The sequence below is a fragment of the Amblyomma maculatum genome, chromosome 2 (genome assembly GCF_055883805.1).
Source record: "Amblyomma maculatum isolate TAMU_Amacu chromosome 2, ASM5588380v1, whole genome shotgun sequence".
In the NCBI taxonomy this organism is placed as follows: domain Eukaryota; kingdom Metazoa; phylum Arthropoda; class Arachnida; order Ixodida; family Ixodidae; genus Amblyomma; species Amblyomma maculatum.
The window spans coordinates 142,266,461-142,287,181 of record NC_139345.1 but is presented as its reverse complement, the minus strand read 5'-3'; the positions used below and the strand labels follow the sequence as shown (position 1 = coordinate 142,287,181).

The window sequence follows — 20,721 nt, the reverse complement described above, 5'->3', positions numbered from 1 at the left end:
AATAATTTGAGTCGTGCTCAGTCCGACCTAGAAATTTCCTATGAAATCAAATGAATTCTTGCTCAGAGGTTGAAGAATCATGATCTGAAGTGATCGTGGGAGTAATGGGCACAAGTCGCTAATTAGATACCAGCGGACTCGAATTGCCTGTGTAATTCTAATAATGAATAACGTTTCTTGGTGAGCTGATGATGTAGAGCAATTTCTTTGTTTTTTGTTACGCAATAATTTTTACTATGGCGATTAATGCAGGTTAATTGAACATTTGTTCTCATTTGCGAGTTGTAGTGCGGTAGCTATATAGTTCTTCCCTTGCTGTTTATTCATTTCGGAATATATCGCAAATGATTTCACGGGTTGGCTGCTCATTGGTGCACAGCGATGCGAACGAGCCAGGCTAGCTGTGCATAGCTAATAATATCAGGCTAATGAATTTCGAAGACACCATTGTGTAACCACATTTTCTAATATTCTTTCTTATTGCGAGAGAAGTCATAGGCTGACCACCACAGACCAAGAATCTTGTCCGATATTTTTTTGTGTGTGACATTACTCTAATAGGGTAGGTTATTTGAGGTAGGGTAGGTTAATTTACCCACGTGGCTACGCACGTGGGTAAATTAAGCGCATTCCGATATAGCTGAAATTTTGCTTCGGTCGATTTGGTCCAAAATCTGTCCGACTTAATCCGCCTATGGCGACCACGATGGTGACCTCACCGGCCGCCTTAAAGTTTGCCCACCCACCGCCAAAATGTGACATCGACTGATTCAGGCAAAAATCTGTCCAATTTAATAGGACTGTGGCGAACAAAATGGTAATCTCCAAATTAGACCGGGCCCACCGTCAAATTTGGTCCACTCATCCTAGTATGGATTGACTTAGGCCGATTTTGGACCAAAATAAACGTGCAACATAATTCGTTTACGGCGAACACGATGGTGACCTACAAATTTTGGTTCGGGTCACACACGGTTACCAACTCTCGAAATTTGATTTTGGCCAATTTGCACCAAAAGTGATCAGTTCCTAATTGCATTGACCATACTCGACACTATATGGTTACCTATAAAGTTGGGAATGGACCATTTCCAGAATTTGGTCCAGGTCACCTTCGAAGTTTCACCTTTAAAATTCGTATCCAACCATTAATGACTGTGCCCGACAAGACGGCAACCACCAAATCGACTATAGCCATTTCCAAAATTTGACCCGTGCTGTAGCCAAAAAGGCCGTGCTTTCATACTTTAATCAGCTTAAAAGAGATAATCCCTACCATATTTTTTCCTTTTCCTGTAACCTTTCAACTCATTACTGAAGAAAAAAGTCTAATCATGTAATCATACACTATTTTTTTTTTTATTTATTTCCCGCGTTTTTCTCTGTACTGCCTTCCGCCTACCGCCTACCTATACGAGCTTTACGACCGTCACTCGTTGCTTGTCGAGAATGGAAATGAGTGAGTTCATGATGAGTGAGTCCCGATGAGTCTAAATGAGTGAGCTCAATGGGTGAGTGGAAATGAGTGAGTCGAGATGAGTCCGAGTTCAGGTGAATCATCAGTCGAAGTGAGTGAGCGCAGATGAATCGTGAGTCAAAAATGAGTGTGTCGAGATGAGTGAGTTCAAATGAGTCGTGAGTTGAAATGAGTGAGTGAGCCCAGATTAGTTATGAGTCTGAGCGAGGAGGCTATGGCCCGAGTGAGTCCTCATCATGCGTGAGTTTGAGTTCATGAGCCTGAGTGAGCCGGACTGAGTCGTCATCATGCGTGAGTTTGAGTTCATGAGTCTGAGTGAGCCCGAGTGAGTTGCCAGCTTGCGTGAGTTTGAGTTCATGAGTGTGAGTGAGTCTGAGTGAGAGTGAGCCCGCAGATGGACCAAATGTTTCTGAGTGAGCCTGAGTGAGCACACTGATTTTGCCGACCTATGCTCTTCGGCGGCCGGGTGACAAGAAGGCCTTGGTGGGAATAGCAGTTCACGTAGCACTTTAATGGCTGGCTTAAATGTTGGGGGCGCGTAATTTAGTTCCCAAGCTTCGTTACTCATGCTTATCCACCATCTGCACGAGTTGGGCCGTCTCGACTTAGTGACGTCATCAAGAGAGCGAAAAACACAGGGAATGTTATGGGTAAAAAGGTTTACAATTGGGCTGTGAGGCCCACTTGTTATTCCCGCAAAACGTCCGGAACCTTCCATCGTGCAGAGCACTCAAATTCTCACAGTGCTAAAGGGCAGATGTAACTAGCCTAAAACTATATTGTCATCAGCTTGCTCGTGATAAGCTTGCTCTATGATGAAGAGCGGCAAGTTAAGTGCCATAGCAGTGCACGAAAAATAAGCTGCACCGTGGTTGAAAAGAAGAGAGATATGCCTGCATCATTACGTGGCGGGTATCCGGACAGAGGCACTCGAAATACTCGTGAATGTTACAGGACGTCTGCGAAAAGGCAACGGCACAGCACAAATGTTTAGGACTATATTTACTACTTTCGCATGCTCTCGTTTCTTATCCCTCTTCGCGGTTACCGGAAACGAAATATGAGAGACGGTTTGGCTGCGCCAACCAACGTGTTATCGCGCGAGAGTGCATTCGAGAGACGTTTCAAGATTTTGGTAGGCAACTGAACCTCCGGAGCTGTGGCGAGAGGTTGAAGTGAGGAGGTGGGAGACAAGCATGGCATGCAAGCGTTATACGTTTTTGCTACGCTCTGAAACCCAAAGATAGCGAGGAAAGAGGGAACAAGCCAAGATAGAAACGTTGGACGATTTTGATGAGCTCTGACCGTCCAGATTAGTGTTTTTCACTTAAAGCCATGAGTGTATTTTAGTCCACTTGATACCGCAGTCAGCGCGCCTTATTGCTGAGGCCACTGGCAGACTTCCACAACTTTCACCTTCTTCATTTAGTGTGCATATTACTAAGACGAGTCAACGACAGCTGTAATAAAAACACCAGCTTGGAGTTGTATAAAAATATATATTCTGAGAGAATCATCACAGGCGCAGTAAGGCTCTTGCCACAATATCACATGACACAAGTACACATTTCACGCAAGTAAGCAACCTGCACTTCTCTCGAAAAAGTAGCGGAGGCGGGGGGGAGGGGGGGGGGAGCGACTTTTTCATATGCGTGTTAATGAAATCTTTAATGAGTTTGTGTATCTTTTTCGCACTACGCTTTGGATTCTCAGCCATTACGAAAAGCAGCCCGGAACCGTCTCAAGGGCATAGTAACTATGCTGCGATTAAAATTTCCTCAATTTGTCGCTGTTCATTTAATAACGGCAACTATGAATGCAATCGGTACATGGCGCGCTACAGTTAAGTACTGTATAATTTTGTAGTCACAAGCTGAAGGAACGAGGGGCGGGGGGAGGGTGCGCTGCGTCATGTCCTTCAGGAAGAGCTGGCAAAGGGCTTTGCACCTATCCCGTACTACGGATTTAAGCCATGACGTTGAAAGTTATGACCAAGAACTACGACTGCAATAACAAGATTACTGAAAGGCATTTCTATTGCCCAAAGAAGAAATTTTTTAACTACATCGATAGTGGTGAACCCGACTACATTTTTCATAGGACAGCAGTACAGTACACGCCGTGATCTTTATGTATGCCGTAACCACACAGATAAATTCAGACTTTATGACGAGATAAAAGCACACGTCATGATACAGAGCTCCAAATATCATGCTGTGGTCAGTCTTGCGGCTTTCATTACAGGTTTAAGAACCTTGAAGAGTTGCGTTTGGCATAGATGGGATAGTCTAGAAGTTACAAAGCGCTATCAATGGACGTTTCTCTAACAATGGGGTGATTTAGGGCTAATATAGTAAAAATTACCGCACGGAGAACATGTCTATCTTGCCTGGCAACCATTTAGGAGCCCTGCATGGTTGTTGTTGCACACATAATTCCGCACTTTTCACGATTGTCTCGAAGGAATGAATGTGTTCTGTAGCTGGTAGCTTCTACGAGACTGTCCAGTAGCCGTCCGTTCCTCGTAGCTGGAGCACCATGTCGGGCTCCCATCCTTCGATCTTGCGTTCGTAACTGATGACAGCTACATTGATTCCTCGTTTCTCACACTCTGCGTACAACGTGGATGCGAGCTCTGGGTCTATAGCGGCTGTAGCTTCATCCATCAAGGCGAGCTTGGGCCGCCGGTATAGCAGGCGAGCCCAGCTGAGCCGCTGCCTCTCTCCCGGAGACAGCGTGTCGTACCACGCGGCGTCCATTTCGCTGTCCAGATTGTTCGCGCTGTCCAGGAGATGCTTTAGGCCCGTGAGCTCCAGTAGCGAGACCATCACTGCTTCCTCTGCGTCTTCGTCAATGGTTCCATCGTGCATTTCATCGTAAGGATAGCGGATTTGCTTGCGTAGGCTGCCCGGAGTCAGCCACGGCGACTGCGGGAAGAACTCCAAGGAGTGTGCGTTCCTCACACGCACGCATCCGGAGTCGACGTTCCGCAGACCCTTGATGACTCTCAGCAGGGTGGTCTTACCGCTTCCGCTCGCGCCAGTGATGAGAGCCTTTCGTTTGTCGTCCAACATCCACGTCAGCTTCTCAACTAGAACGCTACCGTCTCGCGGTGAGCTGTAGGTCACGTCCTGGAGCTCGACGGTCGGCCTGTCGTCGTCGCTGTCATCTCCCGTCGGACGCCCGTTGCTTTCGCCGGAACCCTTTTGGTTGCTGGTATCGTCGCACTTCGTGTCACGCAGTTCTTCAGAGAGAGCTTGCAGTTTTTCCCGGAGAGCCATGATCCTGTGCGTGTTTCCTGCGATGACCGCCACGCTTCCGGACAGGTCTACTAGGCTGCTGTAGCAGCTTATGAGATAGATAGACACGAACGCATTTTTGCTGATGAGCTGCGACAGTTCACCTGGAGTGAGGGAGTCGTACACGCCGTTGAAAATGGGCACGGCAATGACTAACAAGCTCAGTATTGCTCCGGTGTAGTCGAAAAGATGAATACCGAAGTTCAACGGGAACTCCCTGTTCACAACGGATTGCTGAGCCTTGACCACGTCGCTCAGAATGGCGTCTGCATTTTCCTTCTCCACGGGTTCGCCGTCCAGAAAGGCGATCGACTCGGAGTTGTCCCTTATGCGCGCGTGGGTGTGCCTGAACTGCCCCTCTTGTTTCTGCTGCTGGTAAACGCGAGGGACGACCGGTGACAACAAGAACTTGTTGAGGACTGTGAACACGAGGAAGAAGACGATTGTGGACACTGGTCCTAACCAGCCGGTGGCCACGTACGCCTGGTAGTTGTAGTATGCCGCCGTGAAGGGAGCGATCAGCGCTGGCGGCATTGTCTCTGCCAGAGTCCTGCAGAAACGGTCAACGTCCTGCGTCATCCGTTGATCGGCATTGTCTAGTTCTCCCTCCACGACATTCACGTCGTAGTGGTTCTTCCCCGCAAAGTAGAGTCCGTGCAGATCTGTGGTGATGAGCTTGCGCCAGTGCACGCCGGCTGTAGATGCGAGGAAGGTCCGCAAGGCCCTAGTCTTGGATATGGCGAACACAAGACTGAGACCGAGAGCAGTTTGGATCCAGAAACCGTGCAGGTCTTTGTCCTGCAGCACCCGGTAATAACGACTGCTGATGAGACCCACCTGATACGAGATGAACTCGTAGGTGACTACGACGAACATTAAAGCAGCAAGGAGAAGTACCGCTTTCTTGCCCCTGAACAGGAGCGAGCACAGAGTCAGGAAGCGCCTCACGAGAAGCCCGTTGAAGCCCACGCTGTACATCGTGACGGGACGTCGACGGCGGCGAGCTGTCAGAGACTCGAGCTGTAATGCTTCGCTATTAGTCGAGTCAGTACTACTTGCGAGGGCGCTATCTTCCAACGGGGATAATGAGAGACAACGAACCATACTTGAATGTTTTCAGCGCGCATATCTTATCGCAGCTTAGAAGCCGCCGCGCGAAGTTAGCGGCGACCCAACCATCCTCAGTATGCTGTCTCCGTGGCTGCGGGCTGCTCTCGCTTTCCACACCGATCACGTTATCGGGCGCCTTTGTTTCCGAGCGGCGGATACGGTTGCAGCGTAGCAGGTCCGTCGAAAGTGCAGCGCGTCGCGTGCCTTCGCGTACGCCTCTTTCAGAACGCATCAAGGCTGGCTGCAGAGAGCAGGTGCTTACTTTGCGGCTGCGGTGGACTTCCATGCCGCTTTGCGGCGCTTCAGCTTGTAATGTTCACCAATGCGTGGTCAGGATAGCAGTTTCAGCTTACCGATCCAAAGGCTGCAGGCTTCTGCAGAAAAAGCATTTGCTTGGCGCAGCGCGCCATCGACGAGCATTGCAATCAAGACAAGCTTGCCGCGAGCGTCACATGCCAGCGAATGCGCAGCGCAGCACGCCGTCGAATAGGAAACCTGTTTTCCGCTGCTGGTTCCGCAGAAGCGCAATGAACGGCTATAAAGAAAGGCAGCGTGTCTACCTAGACACGGGATGGTAGGGGCATCTGTGGGCGCTTGTAAGAAAAGCGTTGTGACGCGCTTAGCTGGCGCGAATTTTGTACGTGGGCTCCAAGGCTGCTGAGTCTTCGCTCTTTCAGTGTCAGCTCAAAAATCGATATTTTCCCCCTGCTTTAAGCATAAAGCACCGGCAGGCGTGTCGTGCTGTTCCCCTCAAAAGCTTCGTCTGGTGATCACACCGATATTCCGCAGCGACGTTTATTTAAAAACATCCGCATGTGGCAATACAAACGACGGACAAGAGTTGGTGATGAAAAAAAAGCACACATTAAGCACGTCCTTCGAACTAAGTTTGGTCGGAAAACATCTGAAGTGGAGGGCTTCTGACAAATCCACAGGTTTTCTTCTATAAGACCCCACAGTAGGGAAATTCGTTGTTTCTTTTTTTTTTTCTTTTTGAGTCCAATGACGCTTTTTCTTGAGCAAAATTTGGAGTCCAAGTTCGATAAAAGTTTTTTTTTTTTTTAAACTCTGTTGAGACAAAAACTCTGGAGGTTAGTGATGACGCTGAGTGTCGTGTGTAATTTCTTTCAACTTTTTTCAGTTGTGAGATGAAAGTGCACTAACGGTAGCGATATTCGATTAATGAGGCGGTAATATCCGCCCTTGGTTCATTTCAACACGACATCTCTCCAGATGTCACTGCAACGTTCTTGTGGAAACAGGTGGTGTTGGCGGCACCTGCCTTTCGCCCCCCCCCCTCCCCCCCCCACCCCTCACCCCCGCCTTTCTTTACAGCTTAGAAAGCCCTGTTTTCTTCTTCATAAAGTGGTCGCTTTGTGTTTTAAATGATGCATCAGTTTACACCAGCTATACACTGGTGACGTCGCTGGCCTTTTAAACACTTTTACTTATCCTAACGGTACAACCACTTTCAACGAGAGCAGTTGTATTATACAAATGCAAACAGCAGAAATGATGACAGCAGCAAAAAAGCAAAGCGGGGGCGTCCACCCTAAAATCGCCCCCAAAAAGATCTTCCGTGCCCTTTGCTTTTTGGTGCATGGATACCCGCCGATATTAACTCTAACCACCTTAGTGCTTTGGCTCCTATATTGAAAGCAAGCATGAAGTGCTCGAAAGACTATCCTTGTGCTCAAATGCACGCACTTCACATAGCAGATTCATTTACACAATATACATGCGCAAAAAAAGAAAAAAAAAAAACAGAAAGAACGGAGAGTGTCGTGTTTGTTCATTTTCTCCGTTGTCCTTGCCTTTGCGCTGGTATTTCCAAAAATGACCTATTCCAACTAGCACAGCTCGCTGCTTGCTCATATTACAAGTACGCTCATTATACGCAATCACTGTCCACATCATTTTTGTCCCACTAATGGGCAGTCTTTATCGCTCTCACGTCATCGATGCGTCTTGTTGCGCCCGCAAAATATCAGCCAGTACCTTTGCACAGGTTTATTGAGTCCTCATTCTGAGGCATTATCGACTGAAGAACCCTGATAGACGATAACGTTCGTTCTACCTAATATTTCGTTCCACCAGTTTCTTTTTTGTTGCTGAAAACTGTAGACGACCTCGGCTCGCCTGACCACTTCAGTGCTAAGGGGAGCGGCGTACGATATGCTGGCATGTGCACGCAAGTATGGGCACGCTGAGAAGGATTTCCCACCAAATGTGTTGCATAATGTACATCACAAACATACGCACATCCTCGAGTACATGTAAACATCGACTAATGGAAGTGAATTGTCAATTTGCTCACGTAACTCGGTCAAATGCACAGAAAGCCTTGGCTCATTGAGCTTCATTTCGGCGTTTAAAGTGGGCATGGTGTAAGGACGGCAGCTCGAAAATTGTTGGCAAAGAAGGTGGGGCACAAGGAAGTACCTAAATGACGTGTCGTCAAATCGCATTGTCTGGTCTGGTTACAGGTGTCCTGCGGGAATTCGGGCCATGGCGCCTGTGGTAATCTTGTATTAACTACCGTTGTTTGGTTTGAAGGGACACAGAGATGTCTAAGGCTATAATGGTTGATTTTTTTTTTTTTTAGGCAGTAAACGATGGTATTTTCAATTGGAAATTTCGATTAAGCTCTGAATCATTGTTCTTCCTGCCACCCGATTCTTCAGTAACAAAATGAACTCTGCTATATCGTCTTTTGGATTTGAATGTTGGCGTAGCCTACCGTTACAGCGCCAACTTCAAATATAAGTCCTGTTTGCCCCTTTAAAGCTGGCATGTCTTTAACGGTCACGTTAACACAATTTTCGCTCGCTAAAATTCGGTGTGTTGACGAACTAGGTGGGCCTGGTAGCGCCTGAACTCGGAGAGTGCGGATGAGGTGTAGCACAACTATTAAGAGCATAACTGAATTGTAGAAACTAACAAACACTATTCGGCGGTAATTATGTATGTCGGGGCAATCGGACATGCTTCACCATAGAAAACTTCGTTGCGGACGTTGCATTTTTATTTTTGTGTTTCATGCATGTCGATAAGATGCTGCGTTACGCCTGGCTGGCTGAAGCCGTTGCTGTAATAATTATCTTCATGGCGTTGAAACTTTAGCTGCTCTACCGGCACGCAACGTTTGCTTTAAAACTATCGTTTAGTTGGGTACTTCAGGCGGTACGTAGATCGGGAACTCGAGTTTGAGAGCTATTAAGAGGTCGGCAAGGAGTCGGCTTTCAGATATGTGCTGCAGCCTAGATATAGTGGGTAGCGGCTTCCGTCACTCCTGGGAAATAATTTGGCTACTGCACAAGGAAAATTTGAATTAAAAGTGCTGTCGGTGTTCAACTTCTTGAAGAGGCGTATGAGCTGTTAGGAGCAGGCTCTGAATTTTTCTATTTAAAGAAAAAAACAACAACAAAACAACAAACAAACAAGCAAACAAACAAAAGATTAAAGTACAACAAATTCAATCTTTTAAATTTATTTTTTACCAAAAGTCTAGTATTCTTTATACCGGTACCGCTAGTGGCCTGCACTTCGGTGCTAAACTCACTTGTATACGAGAGAATTGAGTGTGGAAGCCAGGGTCTCGGTGTGACGTCATACCTTGTGATCGGGCAGCGCAGCTGTTCATCTTGGGGTATCAATCTGCTACCCCACATGCCTGTTCAAAGGCTGAATACAGTCTAGCGCTGTTCTTTACCACTGCCCGCCTAGGAAATTATGCATAATTGACGGGATTTAAGTGTCGTGTTTTGGCTACTACAACAGTTAAGCAGCAGTTTCATCGCCGTCGTCAACACGCAAACCAATTGCTCCTTTGATCACTGTCTAGCTAAAAAGCCCAGCGTTAACATGATAATCGACATTTTAGAAACAAAGTTTAGTCTTTTTGTTTTTGTGAAGGGATTTATCATTTAATAATACTACTAATAATAATTGTTTCGCAGGAAGAAAACGGCGCTGCATCTGTCTGACTTGTTTCTGTGGACACCTGAACCGCGCAGTAAATGAAAGCATTTAATCACAGTTACTTCCTTTATTGGCGAAACCATAAGTGCTTTGAGAGTTTCTAACCATTTGGGCTTTCATTACTGGTAGCTTGCACTCAGGCTCGCAAATAACACTAGCTGTACTTAGGGTAACTTTGTTCGTGCAGGAATAATTACAAAACACGCACATGCACACACAACACATACATAAAAACTGTACTTATGTTGCCAACTTAAATATTGTCTACCGCACAAAACCGAAAACAGTGTTTTGGAGAAAGCTCTCTAAAGGTCCGCCGAGTTTTCGAGAAATAAAAACCGAAAAGTTAAACCAAAAGTATAAAGGTCGCTACAGAACCTGCACTGGGAGAATGCGAATGCATTAGTGCTGCCGTGACGTTTTTACTATCTGACACTAACCACGCGCTGTAAGCTGGGGGACCGAGCCTTACTGGTAGTGCCAACAATAGCGCCGAAGGTCGATCACAACGAACTAACGCTGATGATGACCATACAAAAATGAGGATGTAATTCATGTCAAACGAAGGGTGATGATGGATAACCGCAGACTTTATAAAGTTCACGAAGAGGACTCGCAATATCACTAAATATCATCACTTATTAGCTTATCACTAATTATCATACTGTAATTATCTTACCACTAACTACCTATCACTTATTACTTAACACCAGCAGCATAGAATTATCTTATTAACTACCTATAAGTAATTAACTTCATTATTACTTGTTATCACTAATTATAATTTTTATATTTCTATGTTTATTATAATTAATTGTTACTATTAATGACCAATGACTCGGTGTGACATCACCAGGTGATGACGTCACATCCTGCGACACATTTTGTTGGCAAATTTTGCGGACACCTCATAACCTAGTAAGGATATTGCGTTAATAATTTTTAGGCAGACCATAGTGGGTGTCACTGTATTAGCTTAGATCGGGGTTCTTTAGTGTACGCTGACACAGCGCAGCACGCTATCAGACAGTTGGAAAACGCCTTGCGGAGTGAGCTCAAACGATCGATTGCCACGTCAGCAAATCTCAAAACGACCGCAGCGCCCCTCCACCCTTGTACAGTGGATGACTAAGGTGGTAATTTTAAATGCTACTAATCCTTTTCTTTCAGCGACGCAACGCATAATAATAATGCAATTGGCTCAGAGGAAGGGAAAGGCGCAGCATCTGTCACACTTGTCTCTGTGGACACCTTAACCGCGCCGTAAGGGAAGGGATGAAGGTAGGAGCGAAAGTGGAAAGAGAGAAAGAGGAGCCGTAGTGGAGGGCTACGGAGTAATTTCGACCACCTGGGGATGCTGACATCGCACAGCACACGGACGCCTCTTTGTTTCGCCTCCATCGAAACGCAGCCGCCGTGATCGGGTTCGAACCCGGGTACTCCGGCACAGCAGTCGGGCGTCTTACCACTGCACCACCCCGGCGGGGAAGGGAATAAAACTGCGTTTGCGTTTTTTAAACATAATTTTGTACGCATGAAAAGGCACCGCGTTTGCAGACGTATCTCAAGCAGCAGGCAGGCAGCAGACGACGAGCCGCATCTGCAACCTCATTGTTTCAGACGCGTCAGTAAACGCGATGGCTTTCAGGTGCGTACAAAAGTGCCCTTTTAAAATGTGCGCGGTGTTATTTTCCATTGCGTTGCTGAAAAAAGAGGGTTAGTAACATTTAAAATGTCCGCCTTACCCATTGATTGATTGATTGATTTATAGGAAGGTAAAGGCGCGGTAACTGTCTCGTTTTGTGCGGGCACCTCAACCGCGCCGTAAGGGAAGGGGATGAAGGTGGGAGTGAAAGTGGAAAGAGAGAAAGAGGAGCCGTAGTGGTGCGCTACGGAGTAATTTCGACCCCCTGGGGATCTTTAATCTGCGCTGACATGGCAGAGCACACGGACGCCTCCTCGTTTCGCCTCCATCGAAACGCAGCCGCCGAGGTCGGGTTCGAACCCGGGTACTCCGGCACAGTAGTCGGGCGGTCTTGCCACTGCACCACCCCGGTGGGGCAACCACCTTACCACTCCACCGCAGTGTGTGTGTGTGTGGGGGGGGGGGGGGGGAGGAGAAGGTGCGCTGCGGTCGTTTTGGGATTGGCTGTTGTCATAGGGGCGATTGCTTGGGCCCACTCGGTAGCGCTACACGTCAGCGCAGTTTTCTAAGAACGTTGTCTATGGCTGCGAATGACCGGGGGTTCAGCATCAGGCTTTCACTCCTTTTGATGCGATAACATCAGCTGGCATATTTCCGGAGCAACCCGGTGCCGTCTTGCGTTTGTAAAAAAAAAAGAAAAAAATCCTTATTTAGTGCTCACTCAAGTCACATGACCTATAGGAAGGAAAGAAGCCAACAGTCGGCGAGGCCAAGGAAAGCATTGGGAATTGTACTTTGTCTTTTTATTTTTAATTTTTAAAGTTATAAGCAGATAAATGAAGGGAAAAAGGGCACTCGTTATAATACATGAAGGAAAGAAGCCAACAGTCGGCGAGGCCAAGGAAAGCATTGGGGATTGTACTTCATGTATTTTTTTTATTAAAGTAAAAAAAAAAAAAAACATACATAAAGCACAATTCTCAATGCTTTCCTTGGCCTCGCCGATTGTTGGCTTCTTTCCTTCAAGAATTAAAAATAAATACATAAAGTACAATCCCCAATGTTTTCCTTGGCCTCGCCGACTGCTGGCTTCTTTCCTTCGTGTATAATAACGAGTGCCCTCATATCCCCTTCATTTATCTGCTTATGACCCTATAGGAGGTATTCACTGACGTGCCGTGCATTGCACGATGCATTGTGAGTAATTGTGGTGCTTTCGGCCATTTTTGTGTCCATAGAAAGAACAAGGCGAACGTACGCATCAATTGCTGTCGTTCGCGCGTGCGGTTTAATTCAGAAGCAGTGGTATCCGCAGCCATGGTTTATTAAGTTGTCATAGACTGTAATAGTCGTGCACGGTGCAAGCAACGGAAGGTGAAGAGCTGCGCGAACAGCTTTGGCTTTTTTAAGGTTCCGAAAGTACACACGAACCACACCGCCCGGACGAAACAACTCACCGAGATGCGACGTCACGTATGGCTGTCACTGCTCAACCGCACAATTGTAATGGAAAATACGAAATATGTGTCGAAAGTGGGCTGAGCTGGAATCTTCCGGATGTTCCCTGGCAGCCAGCTATTGCCACGATACGGGCACGGCTGCTCTTCACGCACTCGCAAGCCATATTTCAGGTAAAAAAAAAAAAATCAAGGCTACAACGTGACAACATGCATAACCATGTCCAGCCATACGCATGCAGTGCGCCGCCAACACCTCCTCGTCGTGTTTTGCGGCAATTCAAGCCTTCGGAGGGCTCGGCAAACTCTGCAGTGTGTGGCTATACCTACGTCATTTGATCAGAAGTGTGAGGTTCGCATCGTCTGGGTCGTCTGCGAAATCAATATTCGGCGAAAGAACGTAGGCTGGCAGAGTTGTTTTGCGGAAGGTTTGAAGAGCTTTATGAACTTATTTATAAATAATAACTAGCGAAACTTAGTTTAATCAAACCTGCACTGTATTTAAAGAGTTTTATTGCAAAAAATGACTTCGAGTCCGCAACGCGACGAGATTGTGCAACCGGGGCCATCGCTGTGGCAGCGGCTTGTTTTGCTTCGTTGCCGTCACAGATGATGTAATGCCATTTCTGTTCAAAATTTGAGCTACAAGGACTCAGCCGTTTAGCTGTGAAAAGCATTGTACGCACGCATGTAATTGCGCGAAGCGCTAGTTTGTCGGCTTCAACCGCGGCTCTTTATAACCAGCCGCTTGTAACATAGTTTTGTCCTTCGAATGGTCCGTAACTTTTTAATTGGTTTCTGTTGACGAACCTCGTCCGTAGCACAAGGAACTCATGAATGTCGCGCATATTTGTGTGCGGCCACAGGTCGACGGCATCGACGCAAACGGGTCTGTCTCACAGTTTTCTTTCTTTTTTTTTTGATGTACTGGTCTCTGTCCACATCGCGCACACTTTGCAGATAATTCAAACTGTCGCTCATAACGCCAATTGAATTTTTATTGCACCAGTGCTGGCATAAGGCAGAATGACAGAGAAAACGGACTCACACAAGCAGCTAAGCCACCGACCGTAGAAGAGGACGCAAAGATGGCGTCGGCTGCCTACTGACGTCAGCTTTGACTTCACGTGAATAACCCCCTATAGTGACGTCAACAACATCTCGGCCTACGAAGGAGCGTTGTAATCGAGGTCGGAGATAGCGTGACAAGTAGCGATCAGTGCTCGCAATGGCTCTACATAACTGAGGAGAGTCCTGTAAATGTCATAGTTTAGAGGCCGAAATTTCTGAAGCCCTCTGCAACGGCGCCCCCATAGCCCGAGTCGCTTTGGGTCACTTAACAAAACCAAATGAAACCAAACCACCCAGTTTAGATGTATGCAGCAGCTGCACATTGCACGACAGCAAACTTAGTTAAAATGAAGACCATTATATTCACCACTACTCGGCAGTCGCTCAGTACACGCAAAATTCGACGAATTCATTTAGAATTCTAGAGGCGCGGATATGTCGAACCATGATCGAGGCAAGATAACTTCTGCCAAAGACAAGTAGCTAGCAATAGGCAAATGTTCGAAACACCTCAGCTTGCGTACATGTAGCTGCTTTGCCTAGAAGGTTCACTCGCTAACTTTCGTTGTTTAGCACATCGCATACAAAACCCATTCCCTCGCTATATTGTCTGGTTGTATACCCTATTCGGGAAATCTTCTGTGCAGTGCTGATTGCTTGTTTTTTAGCAAACGTGAAAACATAGCTTTGAACACCTGTATAGCTTTCATCGTTCGCAAGGAGAATTCTGCTTAGTTGAAGCATCAGCAGTAACGTAGACATAGCGTAGGTTGGACGGGAAAGAATACAATAAAACAAAACATCTACAGGAGCCGCACAGGGACCATTGTTTTGAATCGAAAGGGTGAGGAAACACCGAGAAGAAAGAAAGGGTGTCAGACAGTGGGCCCGCCATCCCTTCGCTCCTATTCGCCGTGCCAGTTTCATAACCCGATATGTAAGAGACTGCGCACTGTGCAGCAAGTGCTTCGACACAACTACACGGCAACACTGACGCGGGTGGCCTTCTTCGCGGATGTGGACCCAGACTTCACCACGGCCATCGCGGAGCGGCTCAACGCCGAGTTCTACCAGCCGCGCGATGTGATCGCGCGACGCGGAGCCATGGGTCGCAAGGTGTACTTCATCCGCTCGGGAGTCGCCAACGTGGTCAGCGAGAAAGAGGAGTTGCTGGACACGCTCACCGAAGGAAATTACTTCGGCCGTGAGTATATTTGAGGCGAAAGGCTTGCTGGACTTGTGAGTGGAGCGGACAGGAAGTGTCTGCAGCAAGACGAAAAAAAAAAATTGGCAGTGGCTTAGCTCTGCTATGCCTGGATATGAGTAGCGTAAAGCATGCGCAGTAGCGCGCGGCGCAACTGTCATCAACACGGCTCCGGCTAAAGGTCACGCGCCCGAGAGGAGCGCAAGCCGGCGGCGAGGAGCCCGCACCGGCTACGGCGAGGAGGCGACGCACCTGCGCCTCTCGTGACGTCACGCAGCTCTCGCGCATGCACATAACGGGCGGCGCACACTCACGCGAAACTCGGCTCTGACCCGCGGAGTGTAGCTTTGCGCTACAAAAAATCCAGACGTGGCTGGCTCGCGTCACAGTTGCCGTAGAAATGTGACGCCAGACGTCGAGCCACCGAGCCGGCAAGTGGGACGACGGCATGCACATCACATATTACTCGGGCAAGGCTGGGTATAAACTTACTTAGACCGGTTTTACATGTTATGTAGGTTAGCCAGGAAGACGTTGAAACGAAAAGTTAGGCGAACATGTCTACAGCGTGGACAGCAGAAAAGACGCTTGAGTATTCATTGCTCATCTGTAAAGGAAAGTGTACTTGCTCTCCTGACTTTTTCTTTAGAAATGCGAAGTTTTTTTGAAGACCAAATGTAAAATCACGCTGGAAATTTTTGAAGTTTTTGTAAACAGCGCTAGCTGGGGAAGATGGTATATGTGATTTGATTCTACTGTCTGAAAAAGAAATACTTTTTCTTTCATCGGGATCTGGGGCTCTTCAAGAAGAGAAAAAGAAAGAAAAGAGGAAAAATCATTTGCCATCGCTTTGCAGTAGAAGCTTTATATTCATGCGCAGGTGAAAGCCCAAAGTATCACCTTCGGCTTCCTGCTTAACAAAACCAGTTGGAAGCGCACTGCTCGCCTGTCTTTTGCTGTGTCCTTGCCTTCTCAAGCGTTTTCAAAAACTTAACATGCTGTACTGATGCGTCGAGCTTCCTTCTCTAATGCTCCCTGGGCCCTAAAATAAATAAATACGTAGATGCACTGTCGTAAACCTTACGGGCACTGTTTCGACGAAACGATACAATAGGATTGTAGAATGCCATTGGTGTTAGCTTTCATTAGTATCTGTCACTGTTTCCTCCCTTCTCTATACTTTTTTCTGTTCCGTTACGGTCTGGTTGTAGATTCGTTTAAAGAATTAAAGGAAAGGCGCAGTAACTGTCACAATTCTCGGCGGACTCCTAAACCGCGCCGCAAGGAGAGAGTAAGATAGGATTGAAAGCGGAATTAGAGAAAAAAAGTGTCGTAGTGTAAGGCTGCCGAATAATTTCGACAACCTGGGGATCTTTAACGTCCACTGGCATCGAACAGCACACGGACGCCATTTTGTTTCCCCTCCCTTTATTCAGTCCTTGTGGTGATGCCGCAGAGTCGTGCCTGCTGGGCTCCAAGGTTCGCCAGGACAACGTGGTGGCGGTGAGCCACTGCAACATCCTGACGCTGCTGGCGACCGACTTCCACGAGGTGTTGGACCGTTTCCCGGCTGTACGGGGAGTGTTCCAGACACTTCTCTTCGAGATCAACTCTCAGGAGCGCGAGGATCGGAGATGGAGCGAGCGCAGGAAAGCGCTGATGCGCAGGCCCTCGTCCGTGCTTATGCTTCCCGAGTTGCGGCGCATGGGGGCCGTGACGCCGTCCTCGGAGGATCGGAGCAACAACGAGCCGTCACCCGCCGTCAGTGTCCTCGATGCCGGACCCACTGCTGGGACAAAGTAAGTGGTCCTCTCTCAAGCTGTAATGGCAGAGTGTCAGTGCGACGTTCAAGGTCACTTTGATATGGCCATGATGAACGGCCATGAACAGTGTTTGAAGCACACAGATCTCGCTGTGTCTTTAAGCGATAGCTTAACTGCTTGAGGTGAAGCCAAGGTCACCGTGCGCTTCCGATGACCTTCAAACAGCTTCGACTTCACCACTTTGGGAAGCTATGTCCCTCCAACAATCAAGGTCAGGGCCAAAGGTCAATATCAAAGGTCAAAAGCCAACTGACTTAGGAAGCAGTATAATGTGTGAGAAGCTTCGCGGCGAGACACATGAATCTCGAGTATATGTAGAGGAATTCCGCGCACTTCGGCTGGCGTTAATGAAGAACATCGGGTTGTGTCGAAGCGATCGCTATATCGCAAGAGCTGAGAACATTAACGTCTAATGAAGTAGACGAGGCAGGAAGAGTATTGACAAGTGCGGGATCAAGTTCTTGAATACGACCGAGACACTTTCTGCGTAGCAGGACGGACGGGCACGAAAAGGGATTTAAGACGTACATTGCCCTAAGGCCATCAGCTTAACCGCGAAGCTAAGCCACGGCACATTTTTTAAAGGCGAAATACTTTCTTGGCTCATGGTAAAAATCTCGCATGCGCCATATCTGTTCGCGAGATTTCGCGAGAAGTGTTCTTTTTTCTCTACGTGAACAATAAAGGAGAGGTTGGTGCCGCATCGCTGCATCGGCTACTTCTTTTCACCAAATTTATTAGAAACACCCGAGCTGACGATATACTGATTAACATAACATATACACAACGAAATAACAATACACAAATACAAACAGTGTACAACGTATAAAACAAAGTACAAGCGTCAGGAGAGGTAACACTAATGTGCAATATAAACACTTTAAATGTGTATGTGCAACTCACAGAGTACTACATACTATAATATACATAACAGATGTGAACAAACAAAGTGAATAACAAAGCTATTGAAAAACCCACTAACAGTAAAACAAGTCATAATGATCTTGCATGCGCTAACACAGGATAAGTAAAATAAGAATGGTAATAATTCATTGACTCACATGAAGGGAGGAGCTCTAATATTGACTGGGTCACATGTGGTAAATTAGTAGTTCCAAAGGATGCGTTGGTCCTCTTTGAATGTTACAAATGCCACAAGTGCTCGCTTCTGCAGTGCACATGTCGGCCTAATAGCTTTCGTAGTCTGAAAGTTCTTTTATCTAGAGTTTTCAAGTCTGTCTTCAATCGTAACCTGAAGTAATGCACACGGAAGTCCAATCACAGATAAGCCACATCCTCAATTTCGACCCCCCCCCTCCACACACACACACACACACACACACACACACACACACACACACACACACACACACACACACACACACACACACACACACACACACACACACACACACACACACACACACACACACACACACACACACACACACACACACACACACACACACACACACACACACACACACACACACACACACACACACACACACACACACACACACACACACACACACACACACACACACACACACACACACACACACACACACACACACACACACACACACACACACACACACACACACACACACACACACACACACACACACACACACACACACACACACACACACACACACACACACACACACACACACACACACACACACACACACACACACACACACACACACACACACACACACACACACACACACACACACACACACACACACACACACACACACACACACACACACACACACACACACACACACACACACACACACACACACACACACACACACACACACACACACACACACACACACACACACACACACACACACACTTCTAGGCCGTGAGCTGCTAGGCCAATTCTATGAAGGAAGGGCTTAGCGGTGCAGGAGCGTTTCTGAACTGCTAACAGAAATCGGTATATTCAGCCGCAACATAGGATCGATGAAATGTAGATCTGAATTTTTATTGGTTTGGTTCCAACCACATCCTTTCATTGATTTCATTACGCATGGACTTCAATAAGTAGCGCAATGCGCTTCTCGAGAACTGAAGGTCAGAAGAGAGGGCATTAGAGTGCGCTTGTCTAGGCGCCGCATCCGCCTTTCTGTTTCCAGCAGGAATGAGACATTGTCCGGGTGTCCACAGGAAAACTATAATACGCTTCTTTTTGGTAGCCTTGGAAAATTCTTTAAGAACTTCATGTTCCAGTCTAGCCTTCCATGGTATGGAACTAGCGCTGTCAAGAAATTTCAGTGCAGACTGAAAGTCGCAAAGGTTACCCACATATATACGCAGGTCGTGTACTGATGAGATGAGCTGGAGAGCCAAAGAAATAGCGTCAATCTCAGCATTCGTTGATTCTGTAGCGTGAACTAGTTTACATAACCGTCATTCATTCATGTGCGGAATCACAAATACAGACGTTGAGGGATTTTGAAGACTGGAACTGTCAGTATACACACGAATATAATCTGAATACTGCGTATCTGGTAAAGTGCTAAATGCTTAGCAGCAAATGTCATCACGTCACGCTTTCGAATTATCCCTTCGACACTGCAGGGGTAACTAAAAGCCATGGGGGATATTCTGTGTCTTGTTTCCGATATTCATAACTTGGAAGAAGCTGGTGATGCTGTTTAAAAACTTGAAGGGTACGACTTCCATCTCGTTCATCAAGCGCGGAAGGTAATTGGTGCCTTTCGGGCTTGGTTATCAGGCGGAAGATATGCCTGAAGATCTCTGTTGTCCGTAGCACTTCAAACGAAGGCTGCCTTGCCTCAGGAATTACCAAAACGCTGGAAGTTGCTTGAAGAACTCCCAAACACGCACGGAGACCCCTAGCTAACAATATTTGCAGGCGTTCCTCTGAGGTTCGGGACAGACATTGTAGGATCGGCAAGGAATACGCAATTTTTATATGAGTGCATTGTGAGCTGTGAGCAGTAATGACGAAGAACCGTGCCAACAAGCTGCAAGCCTGCGGAGGACGTTCACAACAGTGTTCATTTTGGTCTTCAATAAATTTTATATGAGGAGCCGAAGAGAGTAGTTTGTCAAGAACTACACCCATGAAAACGGTGCTGCTTAACCGGCATTAAGGGTTGACCGTTAATGCAGAGTCGGAAATTCTTCAGATTCTTTCGACTGAAAGGCAAAACTGTTTTTGCATGATAGAGCATCATCGCCATCTCTCTCTTAAAGTGCCGTCAATTGCATCTAAGCCTGCTTGCAAGGTAGGCTGAGTGAAGTTGGCCGTTTTGCCAGGAACCCAAATGCAGACTTCGTCATATAGTGAACAGCGTAAACCAGAAGGGAGAGTCCGTAGCAAGTCCGCCATCACACAGGTGAAAAGAAAACGGCTAAGCGCGCTGCCCTGCATGAGGCTATGTTCCATGCTTATTCCATCACTCGTGTGTGTGAATATTTCCCTGCCATCTAAAAAGCCAGAAATCCAACGTAGCGATCTTCCACTCACGACGAGGTCAAGTAAACTTCAGAGGACATGAATGTGGCTAACAATACCAAACGCACGCTTGATTCCCAAAAATACTGCAATGGTAATATTACATTTACTACGTTCATGCTCTACACATGTTACTACATTAGTGCACC

General features: G+C 47.0%; 1 protein-coding gene and 1 pseudogene across 1 annotated transcript in view; one reads left to right on the top strand and one right to left on the bottom strand.

The window, feature by feature from the left end:
• Positions 1-20,721, top strand: part of LOC146200087 (potassium/sodium hyperpolarization-activated cyclic nucleotide-gated channel 1-like) — a 52,978-nt gene that overhangs the window by 25,416 nt on the left and 6,841 nt on the right. Inside the window, exons 8-9 of the mRNA XM_084592269.1 lie at positions 15,001-15,244; positions 16,701-17,043. Coding sequence (XP_084448395.1) covers positions 15,001-15,244; positions 16,701-17,043 — 587 coding nt within the window. The remainder of the gene's footprint in view (positions 1-15,000; positions 15,245-16,700; positions 17,044-20,721) is intronic.
• On the bottom strand, positions 2,957-6,435 carry LOC146200088 (lysosomal cobalamin transporter ABCD4 pseudogene; annotated as a pseudogene).